A 14,385-nucleotide genomic window follows, 5' to 3' on the forward strand; every position below is an offset into this window, starting at 1 on the left:
GGGGTCAGGAGCACATTTTTTTCTTTTTTTTTTCTAGTGTAGCGTTAGCGAGGAAAACTAGGATACCACTTTAATGCCTGTACACCAAATATGATGCTGCTGCCATGAGTTGCCATGAGCATAGAAGAAACAGGACTGCCACTTCAGACTAACATTTAATTACATGTAATTACAAGGTAATAACCAAGTAATACTTGTATCAACCTTGGTTTTAAGCTGATTCTCTGACTGAAATGTATATAATGCACAAAACCATTTAGCATTAGTATTATAAACATTTTTTCTTGTATAATTTTTGTTTAGGTAGTATAGTAACCTGTCAGGATTACAAAGATAATTTGTGTACAGATGTTTTTACGTATTAGGACACCATGACCATATTATAATACAGAAATTAAAGCTACTTTATAGCCTTAAAAAACCCCTTTGATTGAATGTAATAAAGTAAATATTATATGTTTGATGTTGTGGCTTATTACCTGGAAGCATTTGTGGTAGTTTCTTTGTAACAATAAACATAAAACTGGGGTGAAAAATGCAACTGTAGAAAAAGTAATAACAGATTAAACCAAATGCCGGGAGGTATAATGATGACCTGCAAACTATTGTGTTAGTTTTTCTCTAACAACCATGACTCAGGGCTGGAAAAAACCCCCCCAAAAACATTCCTATTATATTTCATGGTAATATTTCCTACAATTGAAACCCAAGGACCAGAAAAATATTCTGTATTTGCTAAATGGAAATGCTATAATTTTGAGTCAAGCATAGGTGCTGTGGTTAGTTTAAGTGACATCACCGGGATGTGCAACTTTGTTTTATTAATGTAGCTCTAAAGGGTGAATGGCAATCTAACTCTTTAAATCATAGTTAACAAATCTGTTAATTAGACACATTTCTTCTTATATCACTATTAATATAATGCAGTGTTAGCATTACTTAGTCATTTTATTTTGAATACATTTTGCTTTGGCATTCCAGCCATAAAATAAAAAAAGGCTTTTTGAGGGCAGTAACAGGCTAGATAGATAAAGGCCAAGTTTAATTGTGCCAGCTTGTGTGACACAGAGCTGAGCACTCCTTGGATTTTCTTCCCTGTAGAAATTTTGCCTTTAGGGATTTCTTTGCCACTGTGCTCTGTATCATTTTCACTTTATTTTCAGCTTTTAAACTCAGTCACCACTTATTAGTAAAGACATAAACCCACTCAACATATGGTTCTCTAGTAAAAAAAAAAGAGTAAAACAAAAAGAGCGTCCAGGCACCTTCCCATGAGGACTCAGTGATGAACTTTCCCCACAGCAGAAAAACTACTGCATCATTAAAACTTTTGGGTAAGTAGCTGCAAGTCTTCTATCAAGAATTTCATAATTAACTCTAAGAGCTTGTGCGTCTGCTGTAGACCTGTTCAGGAAAAATCAGGTTATTATTATTTTGCCAGTGGCTCTGGCACAGCATGGAGTTCATTGACTTACAAGTACTGCAGGAGCGCGCGGGCTGTTAGCCAGCCCATCAGCCACCTATAGGCTGCCATGGTGGCTTCCCACAAATACTGTATATGTGTGTTTCCCTCAGTTTGTCAGTCTTGGAGCAATGATTCATAAAAGCTTTCTTTATGCTGCTTGGCACCTCAGGAGGGATTTGATTTTGGATTAAACCACTGGGCCACAGAGCAGGATTACACTCTGGGAGGGAACATGTGGTCCTTTTGAACTGGGTTTATCAAACCCCCTACTTATCTACAAGGTACAACTGAATAGACTTGTGTCTTGCAGAGAGGAGCACAAAGCCTCAGCACCCATTTTAAATCCAATTTAATCATAATCAGAGGTCATAAGTCAAAACCACAGTATTGATTTAAGCTGCAGCAATAATTGTTATCGTAATAGTAAAAATAAATAAATAAATAAATCTGAGTTGTGCTAAATTAGAACGACTGTTCCAAATGTTGTTTTGAGCACAGAACTCATAATTTGGTTTTGCAGTCACTCAGCTATGTGGTGATAATTGTGATTTACTTTTTGGTACCACTTTAATTCCAAAGGTCCAAATTATCGCCCTGTGTTAGCCGGGATAGGCTCCACCCCCCATGACCTTGACAAAGATTAGCAGATGAGAATGGATGGATGGATGAATATATGAAGGGTCTATATCAAGTAAATGACACTAAATGCTTCATATAAAAGGTATAATCCCATGTTAAATGTACACTTGATCCTGAAACCTTTGCTCTTCATTTAGAGAAAGACATTTAAAAGAAACCCACTCAAAGCATTTAATTTGAGTGTTATTGAAGCACAGCCATATAAATCAGAATATAACCTTTAAAAGTTTGATTAAACAGTTGAACCCTTTTTGTTAAAGATGTTACTTAACACTACTTTGTACTAAAATGAAATTAAAGCTTACTGAGTAATAAAAAACACTTTCTTTGGGCTCATTAATTAAAACGAATTGAAAAATATTTGTTAACTGGGAGGTATAAGCACAAAATCTTACAGGTCCCAGAGCTTCTTTAATATTATAATTTCAGATGTTGTGTGTTTATATTTAATTGTGCTTGAGCATGAAATCAGACACACTTTTAATTTTAGAGGAGAAAACATTATTTTAGCGCCTGTGCGTCACAGGCAGGCTGAAAATACTACCTGTACCTCCACCCCTACCCCCACCGCTTAATGGGACATCCAAAATGTATTACTTTGTAAAATATTCTTTGTTTCTTTAAAAAAAAAAATGTTAAAACTGCAGGAAAATTAGATTAAATGAGTAAACAAATGTCTCCCTATTTCAGGTGGGTAAAAAAAAAGCATATTCAAAAAATAAAAAAGCTTCATTTTCTTGACAGGGCATTTGTTTGCTTTTGCATAATTGCTTCCAGAAAGGCGATCTTTTTGGACAGCATGACGCAAGTAAGAATAAACACAGTAATTAGTGCCTAGAAAACTGCAGGAAGCTGAGAAAATAGGACGGAGAAGGAGGAAAAGGGGCATTTGAATCTCCTATGGTGTTATTAATGTCACTGGCAGTACAAAGCATTGACCACCTCCGAGTCTGTGGCAGATGGATGGGGATAGCATTTAAAGAAGATGTGCAGTATTTTAGAGGGTTTTTTCCTATTGATCACTCAAGTTTACCCCACAATATTAAGAACTAATGTAGCACAGATAATGAGATATTGCTTTCATATGGCCCAATGAAGAATTTATTTGAAAAAATAAGTTTGATGGTATGGTATATGATCATAAATGCATAAAATATATATATTTTTTAATTAAATATGCTAATTTTTCAAACGAGAATAACTGTTATTTTTTTCTATAGTTGTCATTTTAAATGGTTTTCTGTCTGTGATTGATGACTATCACTGACCAGACGCAACAAACACAGAGGTATTTTTCTATTTAACTCTATTTGTTCTCTTTCTTTTTTTTTTTCAGTAACCAGGAGGCAAAACATTGCTCGGTTTCAACACCCCCTCCCCCACAGAACACCCTGTGTTTTCAGATCACAGCACATGAAGGGGTGGAAATAGATTTAGTTTTGATATCTGGATTCCCAGTTTTTAAGAATATACATATGCAAAATATGTCGTATTTCTGAAAAGTCTGCCATCCACAGGTTACTACTCAAGGCAAAATAGAAATTGTGAAGGTCTTCTTCCTCCCCTTCCTCCCCTTCCTGCATTTTCTTTTCTTTTTTTCTTTTTTTTGTTTTTGTCCTCTGGCCCTGATCCTGCCAACCCACTCTGTGGAACATCTGCAATAGCATGCTCACCCACTCTAAACAGCAAACCCTTAAAATACATGAATCATCCTGGAGAGAAAAGGGTGGGTATGTAGATGTGTGTGCCTCTTTATCTCTGTTTATGGGTGACATATGAGAAAATAATTTGTTTTTATACGTGCACACTGGTGTACGCGTTGGTGAGCACGTGTAAAAGAACGATTGTGCATGATTTTGTGTGTGTGTGTGTGTGTTCCTGATCCTGAGCTGGAGAGCTGTGTGGGCAGAAGCATCCTGTGCCGGTGTAAATTGATTTCCAGAATCCAGACGCTAGGTGCACTACGCAGGAAAGAGCTGTGTGCTTCTGCACCCATTTATGAAAGGTGGTATAATGGTTTATGGCTGCATGTGTCTCTGTGATGTGTGTGCGAGAGATAGAAATAGGGAAAGGAGAGACAGAGAAATAGACAAAAAAGGTGCAATGACACAGAAAATCTGATGTCTCTGTTTCCATATTGACCACAAAAGTAACAACTACACTTTTCCAAGTAGGTGAAAAGGGGCTCCTTTCCTGATAATAATGTTTGTTTATTCACAGCCACAAGTACATGCGTTTCACATACATGTGTAACACGTTCTCCTCCCTCTCTCATATTTGTGAGAAGAGGACGGACAAATATGTGGAGTGTCAGAACAAGTGAGATAAACAGTGAGGTGATGGAGAGAGGACAGCGCACATGCTGCTTGTATTTAGGAACCATACTTATCCAAAAATGACAAACCCATCACTATCTTGGCAGGCAGTGACATCAGTTTAGCATATTCATTACAATGTGTGTGTTTTTTAGAGTGGGTTTTTAGCTGCACAACAACAGGCTAATGGGGGGATGGATGATGGCCATTAAATCTTTATGTAACTCCCTCACTCTAATCATCATTGATTTTAAATCAGCCAGCATGAACACTTTTTAATTGGCAGTTCTGACTGTCTGAAAGTGTTGTGCACAAGCCTTCCATCAAAGAAAGATGGGAAACACTTGCACTTTTGACTTGTGTAAGCACTTAAATCTGATCCTGCTGTTTCCCCCTATTTTTCGTCTTCTTTTTTAAAATCTCAATGGTTCACTGTGGTGTTAAGTTTCTTTACTGTTTCGCATTCTGCTATGCCTTCTCAAAAGTCCAATATATAAAATGTTCCAATACCGCAAAATAAAAAAATAATAGTTGACTAAATATTGTGCTCCAGCTTTGCTCTTCAGCCTTCTAAACATGGCTTGTCCCGACCAGCAGGACTACAGCCAACTTGTACTCACAAGCATCCTTCAGGACAACCAGGTTTTTGTTGCCACGCCTTAGAAAAAGTCCAAAATACGAAATAACATCAATTAGTCATCTGCTGTGACTGACACTCGAGCGCACGCTGAAGAGGAGGCTACACAGGATGTTGCAGGGTGACAACAGCAGCGCCAGTGTACAGGGTTGCCAGCACTTGATTGTAATTCCGTGTGGGAGGAGGATGGGTGGGTTTAAGTGTATCTAGTCATTTCTCTTCACACGCTCCGCTGTGCGCACACGGTGAAGACAAAAGCAGAGAGCGGTCCACCTCTCCATGTGACGTCCAGCAGGTCGGTGAAAGCGCAACAGTAATCTCAGAAATCAAGAAAAAAAATAAGTATTTACGCTGCGCAGAGTTAACCAAGTGCGCCCTTTTCCTTTTTCTTTTTTTTTTTCTGGGTGTTCCCTCACTCGGTGCTCTCCTCTCCATCCTCTCCAGCTTCAACATTTGTGAAGTGGCTGCCTCACCCGGTCGGACCGGAGGCCGTCTGGTCTCTGATCTGTTCTCAGGAGTCACCGGAGACTCGCTGCGCACCGCCGGCGCCAGGCTGTGCGCCTCTCGGATCACACCCGAGCCACCACGAGCTCTGGCGATGGACATGATGGAAGGAGACGTTATGGACAAGCTGGAAGACACGTCATCGGTGTACGACTTCGACCCGATCACCGGCAACATTCCGGCCACCAAAGTAGAGATCACCGTCTCCTGTAGGTGAGTCGACGCGTCCGCAGAGAGCGGAGAGCGCAGCGGACCACCGGCGGTCAGGAAAGTTCGGTGTTCGGACTGCATGTTAGACCTGTGCTAGAAAAGTTGTGAAAAGCGCCCCACCCAACTCATCCTATACGTGTAGCTGCAGATTTTGCTGTGCAGACCATTAGTTTCCATGGTTTGGTTTACCAAGAAAGTTGTTTGTATCATTTTTTTCTACTTAAACTCTCAGTGGTAAGACGTGTGTTCATTTATCTGAGAAAAAGTTCAAATTCCCCTTGAACTTTTCAAGTATTTCCAATTTGCCATCAAAAAATGTGTCTGAAAATGTGCACAACATCACCTTATTTCATTTCACTGTGTATACATATTCAAGGTAAAATCTGTGAGGAAATCTTTTATGCTGCCAGCTCTTTTTGTTGAAACACTGTTTGAGGACAAAATAATTCCATGTAACATAATACATCACCAAACATGGTAATAATTATATATTAGACACATCCTTTAATGTGACATCTTTTCAGCCAGAAGCCTCTTTCATGCTGTGCCCATTGTAACCGCTGGCTGCTTTCAGCACCAACAGAGCACTAAAAGCCTCATTCTTACCTCCCCTACACTCTTTAAAAAGTAGTGGATGTTAAAGATTCAAAGGTTTGCATCACGTTCACACAGCGCCCATGTCCTTGGCCTCAAGCTTACTCCCATTTTTATTATTTTTCAGTACAAAAGGATTCAGAAAGCCTCTCAGGAAGAGAAATCCACCCTCACCAAATGAATCTCCCTACAGCGCTTGTTCAGTGAGAATAGACAGTCACTCCTCTTCCCATTAGAAGAAGGTTTTAAAGTCAAGGCTTTCAACGCCTTTCACCTCTCAGACACTCCAGTGCTGGCATGTGTGAGCGTCTTCGCACACCCACATGCACATACACACTGAACCGCACATGAATGTTTCTGGTCTTTGATGCTGGATTTTGGGTTGGTGAGCCACTGAAGCAGAGTGAGTTTGAGCTATAACAAGCTGCGTGTGCATTATTGATGCGCTTTCTGGCGTTCAGAGAAGCTCGCTGCCACATTATTCGTCTCAGAGTAAAAAAAAAACCAAACAAAAAAAAACATACCCCTGCTTGGAATTTACTGAATGAACAGCCGTTGTGCTGCTGGGCGATGGTGGGGAATCAGCTTAGATGACGAATGGGTGGCTTGGCTAGCAAACTGGTTGCCTACCAATGAAAGCCCTGCGCGCTCTTGGATTTTGATGTTTTTCAGCCTGTAATGATGAGGCGAATGGAATTATATCATTGCTGATACGCAATTAAGCACCATTCAGGTAAATAATGAGTCCCATTCTGACAAGCCCCAGCATATATGCAAATGGTTTCTCTGCATGTGTGTACATTTGTGCTGATGTGTGATTAAAATTAAAAAGAGGTAGAAAACCAAAGCAGTGGTGCACAACCCTGCTGGCAGAAAGAAGTTTGTTGAGAAGAAATCATTAATTGAAAGGAGAAGGTCGATGCATCTCCCTCCTCCCTCACTGCCACCTTGTTTGTGTCTGTGAGACAGATCGAGAGTTAGAAAAGCTACGAGTTCATCTTATGTTTGATATCTTGGTAATTTACACTTTTATTAAAGGCAGGAAGATGTATAGATGGCCTTTATCTGTACATAAATGGTCTGTACTCATGCATACTCAAACCAAGCGCTACAAGCTCTCTGCTTAAGGGCTTGTTCTTACTGTGATCATGCCACACATAGGAATAAATGCTAATGAGCTACACACACCTTAAGAGTGCAAAAGGTTGCTCACATAACCCCATAGTAGGGATTTTGCTTTGTAGACTACAATCCCTGCTCTCTATAATAGCTAATAACAGGCTACTCTATCAGCCGCAATTGAAGCAGAGGAAATCAACAGTTAAATCTCTCTGTCACAGTCAAATACTTCTAATAACAGTTCAAGGCCTCACAAATCCTCTAAATCCTTTGTACAGATGTTGTGTGACTCAGATTCCTATTGAGGAGAAGAGCCTCCCCGTTGGCTCTTCTATGCAGTTCTCCCTTTGTCATCATGTCCGTGCGGGCTCTGAAACCTCGAAACCGTGATGATAGTCGTTCCCTCCGGGTTAATACCCCCTATTACAGGCTGCACCCCCTGCTTTTGACATCGTGTTATTATCAGGACCAGTGACAAACAGAGAGTGCTGAGCGGGCACAGGATCAGGGAAAAAGAGGGAAAATGACAGGAATTGAAATGTCTTTAATTCAAGGCAAGGAGAAGCATGAGAGATTTGGGGTGGTAAGACATTTTTGTCATATAAAAGAGATTCATATGAACTTGTCTGTGTTAGAGATCATTCTTTTCCAATCAGAAGCTTTTCTTAATATTCACCAAATAGATTTAGCTTCTACGACGCATCGCTGACAGTCCTTCGGTTATGTCTGTCCCCATGCTCGCATTGCTCGCTTACGTTTGATGTGAAACTTGCGGCACATTTGTTTTGTGAGAGAGCCTGGCTTTTGGAAATGAAAGACCGGTGAGACAGTTTGACACGGCAGAAAGAAGAAAAAATATTGGGGGCCAACACTGAACGTGTGGTTTCTCTTAAAATGGTGTTTACACACCCACAGGGATTGCCAGTCAATGGTCATCTTCTGAAGGTCAGTGATGAGAAGAGGGCGCAACCTGCACTAGAACAGAAATGCAGTGGAAAAGCTCGGCTTTCATTCAGCCCTTTATTATATCCCTCTTTGCCATTTGCAATAAAGTCCATTTCTGGACTCCGGTAAATGCTTCATTTTCTAACTGTCCAGGCAGTTCAACAAAATAAAGCAGTACTTATGCATCTAAGGCCATTTACCAGTCTCCCAGTCAGCTCTGGGGACACTGACTGGCTTGTTTATTGAAGAGCAGGTCTGTCAGCTGCCAAGAGTGATACGGTGAAAAGCAGCAGTCTCACCTGGCATGATGTGTTGCTGTGTTACAGTGTTGGAGCTTGCATAAACATAAGCTTAGAGTATGAGCTGCATTTCTAAGCTGCCATTGTAGACCACTGGTTGGACCTAGCATTAGTTTTTGCCATTCATTACCATTCAGTAACAGAGAACATGAAGGGCTTTCTAGCACCTCAGCTCAATGGCAATCACCTGGTTGCCATCATGTGGAGGAGGGCACGAGATAAAAAGCTTCATTATTTAATTCCGATGGTTAGAAGAGTCTGTCAAACCTTTAAAGTGCTTTAGTGTTGATAAATTACATTTAGGGTTTTTCAGATATCACCTTTAATCTGTTTTTCAGCAAAAAAAAAGATATGCGCTGAGCTTGGGTGATGAAATATTCATACATGAAAGGCAGACGCAGGGGCACAGTTGGAGCGTGCGGTTAAGTTTAAAATTCACTGGAGTCATTTTAAAATGTGAAAGGATGTTAATTTTGGGATAGTTAATAACAATAGAGTTAATAGGGCTCAAAAAGTATTGGTGATAATTTTTTTTTTGCCTAAATTGAGGATAATTTCGGTAATAATGGTTTGAGGAGTTCTAATTTAGAAGTCATACAGGGATGAAAAAATAGAAAAAAAACCCAAACAGCTGGTGCTGCCTTAAAGATGTGCTTAACCAGAGTTTTACAAGGTACTTGACAGATTACAGTTCTCGCGTAGAGTTAGGCTCCTTGTTCTCCTCATCTTCTTGTCAGGGAAGATAGTCTTTGCATGTCTGGGATCACTGCCATGCTGTCAAATTAATTTGTAATTTGAATTAGAATTGTGACCCTTCCTGGTTGGCTGGAAAAGTGCCCCAAATGTTTGCACAACGCTGTACGAGCAAGGGACTGATTGGGGTTAAGAGAAGTGAGGTGTGATTTCTATAGAGCACTGGGTCAAAGTTCACATCGACTGAATGCAGTGCGGAGACCCAATTATACCATTAATGGATCGTCCTTTTCTTCGAGAGCGACACCTAATCTAAGGGCTTCCCTAAGGCTGAAGATAGATCTTGTAGCTGCTGAATTTTACTTTAATTGGTGGCTTGTGGTAGTGACATAATAATTCTATTCTTGTAGTTAGTGCATAGCTTGCTAACAGGAGGTGGTGGTGGTGGGGTTGATGTGGGATTTCACAGCTTGGTTCTTGAGTGCAGGCAGTGCATGTGTTGCGGTGATTAAATTCCTCTGCTAAATGCCTGGATGGTCTGCATTTGCATATAGAAACTTGTACTTATGAGAGCCCTGGTTTAAGCATCTGCTAGCTTCCTTTACAGATCTGGGACAGAAAGCATCTCACAGAGCGTAGAAAAGCCCTAAGGAGATCCTGCACCGCTGCTTATTATCACTCTGGTTTCCCTTGCCTTTCACATTGCATCTCTCTCGGTCTGAGCTCTTTTAGTGTGAATGTGTACTGCACCACAAGCTTCACTGAAGCTTATTAGCCTCATGAAGAATGCTGTGTATAAAACATGAGCTCAGCTTTGCAAACCACAACATAATTATCTTCCAGATGACTCCCCACTGCTATGAAAAGTAAGACAAACCTCTTTCTGTGTCTCTCTCTGTGAAACACACACACACACACAGTAATTTTTAAACACGACAGAGAAAGAACACTACACGATGTCACACAGCCTAACTGACTTTAGTTTGTTAGGCTGTGTGGGAAAAGGGAAATAGAGGTAGGGAAGGAAAGATAGTGCGGATGGTTAGGATGTAGATAAAGAGAAGCTGAGATGAGAAACACTGTGAGCTGGATACATTCATCATTGCACAGTAACTGGAAGGCAGGGATGTAAATTCAATAAGAAGACCCCCCACACCACACCACACCCTGAAAAAAGAGGGAAAAAAAGTAAAAAAGTAATTGTATTTATTGAGAATATTTCTGCTCCTCTCAGCAGGTTAAGCTTAAGCCACAAATAGACTGCAGGTTTGTCTTAGTACCTGATGTGATGCAACGCTTTATTGAAATGTTAGCAACAGAAGTAAATGAGAAAACACAACACAGTAATGATCTGGGGGCAATATAAACAGGTGGTGAACATACGTTTGGCATATCAATGGCACACAGGTGCATATTTAAACACCTAGCAGTTTGAAGGAGAATAATCATTCATGTCTATGGCCACCTGGTGAATCAGGCCTAACATTTACTCAGCTCTTGGTTTCACCAATACATTACCATCAAATGCTGTGATAAAGGTTGCAGAAGAGTAGTTAGCACTGTTGCTTCATAGTGAGAAGGGTCCTGGTTGGCTGTGGCTTTTACACTTACTGTTTGCATGTTCTTCTTGTGTCTGCATGGGTTTTCTTTCAAAGACAGTCCTGTTAGCCCTGTTAATTGCTTGTTCTAAACTTGTTGCCAATGAGAAACTGTGTTTTTGTATATTTAACCCTGTCACCGCCGGTTAATGCAACTAAATAACAGTTCAGGAGATAATTCTTTTTAGGTTTCTTGCAGTCTTGAAACAGTGGACCTTTTCAGATTGTCACAGTTCTCAAAGTCATCTGATGTATTGGTGTTTCATAATGCATCAATTACAACTAACTGCAATATCAATTACAGTCACTATCTAACACCTCAGGCAAGGAAAAACAAATGGAGTTTAATTTGAATAACTCAAGGACTTGGTATTAAAACACTTTAGTCTGCTTTGCTATTCAAAATATAATTTGAAATCTTTGTGAAAAATTACTTTTAACCCCTACAATAATTTAAATGGCAAATTATGTCAAATTCTTTATAAAATACTCTATTCTGTGATATAAAAGTGAAATAAAAATCGAAAAAACAAACAAGGAATATAATTTCCTGCTATTTTAGTTCGGCTAAATAATAAAGCACAATAAAATAAAAAGAAGTGTTTTTTTTGCAGGGTATAGCCTAATATGACAGGACACTGTTATCTGTATTATAATTAATATATAGATAACAGTGTCTGCTGTTGATAGTAAGCTAGTTAGCTAATGCTAGCAGTTTAGACTACTTGAGGACAAACCGGCTGTGAAATCTAGAGCAAAAATAGGATTGCAACCTCCTTGCAACCAGGAAGAACTGGTTACAAAAACAGGTTACCACTAAAATTCGGCAACCTGTTTTTAGTAGTTAGCTATGAACGTTTTCACCATTTTCAACTGCACAGGTGGGAAGCAACTGTAGCCCGATTCGAACTAACTGCAATCAGTCTGTTGGTGAAGTGTGACAAATAATTGCCGTCAGATTTAGAAATGCAGACAGATTGCCTGACTCGGTCTGTGCTGATCAGCTGAATTTTTCTGTGAAAGATGTCTTTGCAATAAACGACATGACTCAACTGGTTACCCACTTGTTACATTGTGGTTATATGGCATTTATATAGCACTTTAATAGTCCCTAAGGACCCCAAAGCGCTTTACATATCCAGTCATCCACCCATTCACACACTGGTGATGGCAAGCTACATTGTAGCCACAGCCACCCTGGGGCGCACTGACAGAGGCGAGGCTGCCGGACACTGGCGCCACCGGGCCCTCTGACCACCACCAGTAGGCAACGGGTGAAGTGTCTTGCCCAAGGACACAACGACCGAGACTGTCCAAGCCGGGGCTCGAACCGGCAACCTTCCGATTACAAGGCGAACTCCCAACTCTTGAGCCACGATCGCCCCTATATTCCTATTTCTGTTTCAAATCTAGTGGGTTCTTGCTGGAATCAGAGTGTAAGTAGTTAAATTAATTAATGTGAATTTCTGTGTATGTAGGCATCAACAGATTTACAGTTTTTTTTGCAAATTTATCAGAGTTAATCCCAAACAGATTTCATGCCGTTGCCAACTTGACCCCATTCAGTTTTAAACTGATAGCAAACTGATTCCTTTTTATTTCCATACTGATGCATCAAAGCCTTTGAAGCAATTTCAAAGGCAACATGATCGCAACTTCATTGCACATGGTTGCAGTAATTTTGTTCATGATCTGTAACCCATGTTTTTCCCAGTGTGACTGTAGCATTACCCCTTTATTTCCTTGGGTTTTCTATTTAAAAAGAAAGACAGAAAGAAAAAAAGAAAGAAATATTAATATCCTTTAAATGCAGGGCAGCATTACTCCGTGCAAAAGATTCCTAGTTTTAGACTAGGAAGTGATGCAAATTCTACAGAAAGGTCGTGTCAGGAAGGGTGTCAAGCAAAACTGCAAATCTAACATGTGGATTAATCTGCCTTTGGGGCCTTTGTGAATATGGGAGCAGCTGGACAAAGCTTTTATGTTTATATATAAATCAAGCTCTAAAAAGGAATTTCCAGATCATTACTCTAAATATCCTGCTAATTACAGTAAGCCATGGTCATTAGGCAGAGCAAACCACAAAAATAAAACAAACTAGATTTATCTTAAATTGAAAAAGCTGAAACAAGGGAGCGAAAGGAAAACAGAAGTGAAGACATATTTTTTAAGACAAATGTCTCACAAATAAAATATGCAGATCTCCTCTAAAAAAAGCTTTATACAACCACGGAGAATAATGACACTAACAGTTAAACTATAGTCATTCTGCTCTTGCAGTTTCTCCTTATAGTTTAGGTTTAGTTTCTTATTTTCTGGAACAGTCTTATGACATTTGGTTGTGCTTGTTGAGGCTACACTGATATCATTCCTTTTCCTTTTACTCTGTGCTTCTTAAGTTTCCCTCTGTGTAAGCTGAAGATGAGCTACCACCTAGGACCATATGGCACTCTAACACCTGCAACACTGATGAGGCTGCTCCAGTGCCAGTCTGACTGTAACTACCTCCTACACAGCCGTGTCCTTTTGGGGGCCATAACACAAAATCTTGAGACAGTACCTCATAACCTCACTTTACTTCCTGTCCCGCTTTGCTGGATTTTTGTAGATAACCAGTGAACAGCTGTGCGATCGCTGGCATGCATGTATGAGTGCTAAGACTGTTCTATAACAGCAACAGTTCACTTGGGAGTCAAATTAAACCAGTGTGTGAAGTGTGGAAGCAGCACAGATTAAATACACATCAGGAGCGGTTCTGGCTTTGTTGTTTTTGCATTGATCTACAAAAAGCATATTGTATTTTGTTGCGTCTGTGTGGAGCTGTTTGTGTGCAAAAGGACATTTAGATTCTGTTACAGCATGAAGCACTCTCTTTTCTTGACCTAGCAGAACCAATCCAGCGTTTTCTACACACTAATTTCTTCACCAACACAGTGAATTAATGCATTTACTATGTTTCGTAGTGGGGTTTTTTTGTTTTTTGCCTTTTTAAATTCCTTTTACAGTGCCTTGTGTGCACTGATGGACAGGCTGTGACTAATGCTTTCAGTAAATCAATAAAATGGACTGTGGGCATACAGAAGAGATTAAATGTGCACATGTCAAGAGCTTGAATCCACCTTTTAAAAGCAATGTTTTCTTTGCCCACTCATTTGTTTCATATTAATGAAAAACAAAATGTCATCATCTTTTGCCCCTAAAAAACTGCCTTGTGTTTTTTTTGTTCACTATTATTACACTGATATTATAAAGATGCTAATTTTCATCCGTCACTCTTCACCCTACACCCAATAATCCCCTCCAGCCCTGACAGCAGCACTGTTCAGTTGTCAGCATCTTCACAGAGCAATGCCTATAATCAGCTCTG

At 40.0% G+C, this 14,385-nt stretch overlaps 1 protein-coding gene across 1 annotated transcript in view; it reads left to right on the top strand.

Moving 5' to 3' along the window:
- The first annotated feature begins 4,362 nt into the window (after positions 1-4,362).
- The window catches only part of cpne5b (copine Vb), a 127,445-nt gene continuing 117,422 nt past the window's right edge, over positions 4,363-14,385 (top strand). The window contains exons 1-2 of the mRNA XM_031747859.2: positions 4,363-5,351; positions 5,501-5,773. Coding sequence (XP_031603719.2) covers positions 5,655-5,773 — 119 coding nt within the window. The 5' untranslated portion in view covers positions 4,363-5,351; positions 5,501-5,654. The remainder of the gene's footprint in view (positions 5,352-5,500; positions 5,774-14,385) is intronic.

Source organism: Oreochromis aureus, linkage group 5, assembly GCF_013358895.1.
Source record: "Oreochromis aureus strain Israel breed Guangdong linkage group 5, ZZ_aureus, whole genome shotgun sequence".
NCBI classification, from domain to species: domain Eukaryota; kingdom Metazoa; phylum Chordata; class Actinopteri; order Cichliformes; family Cichlidae; genus Oreochromis; species Oreochromis aureus.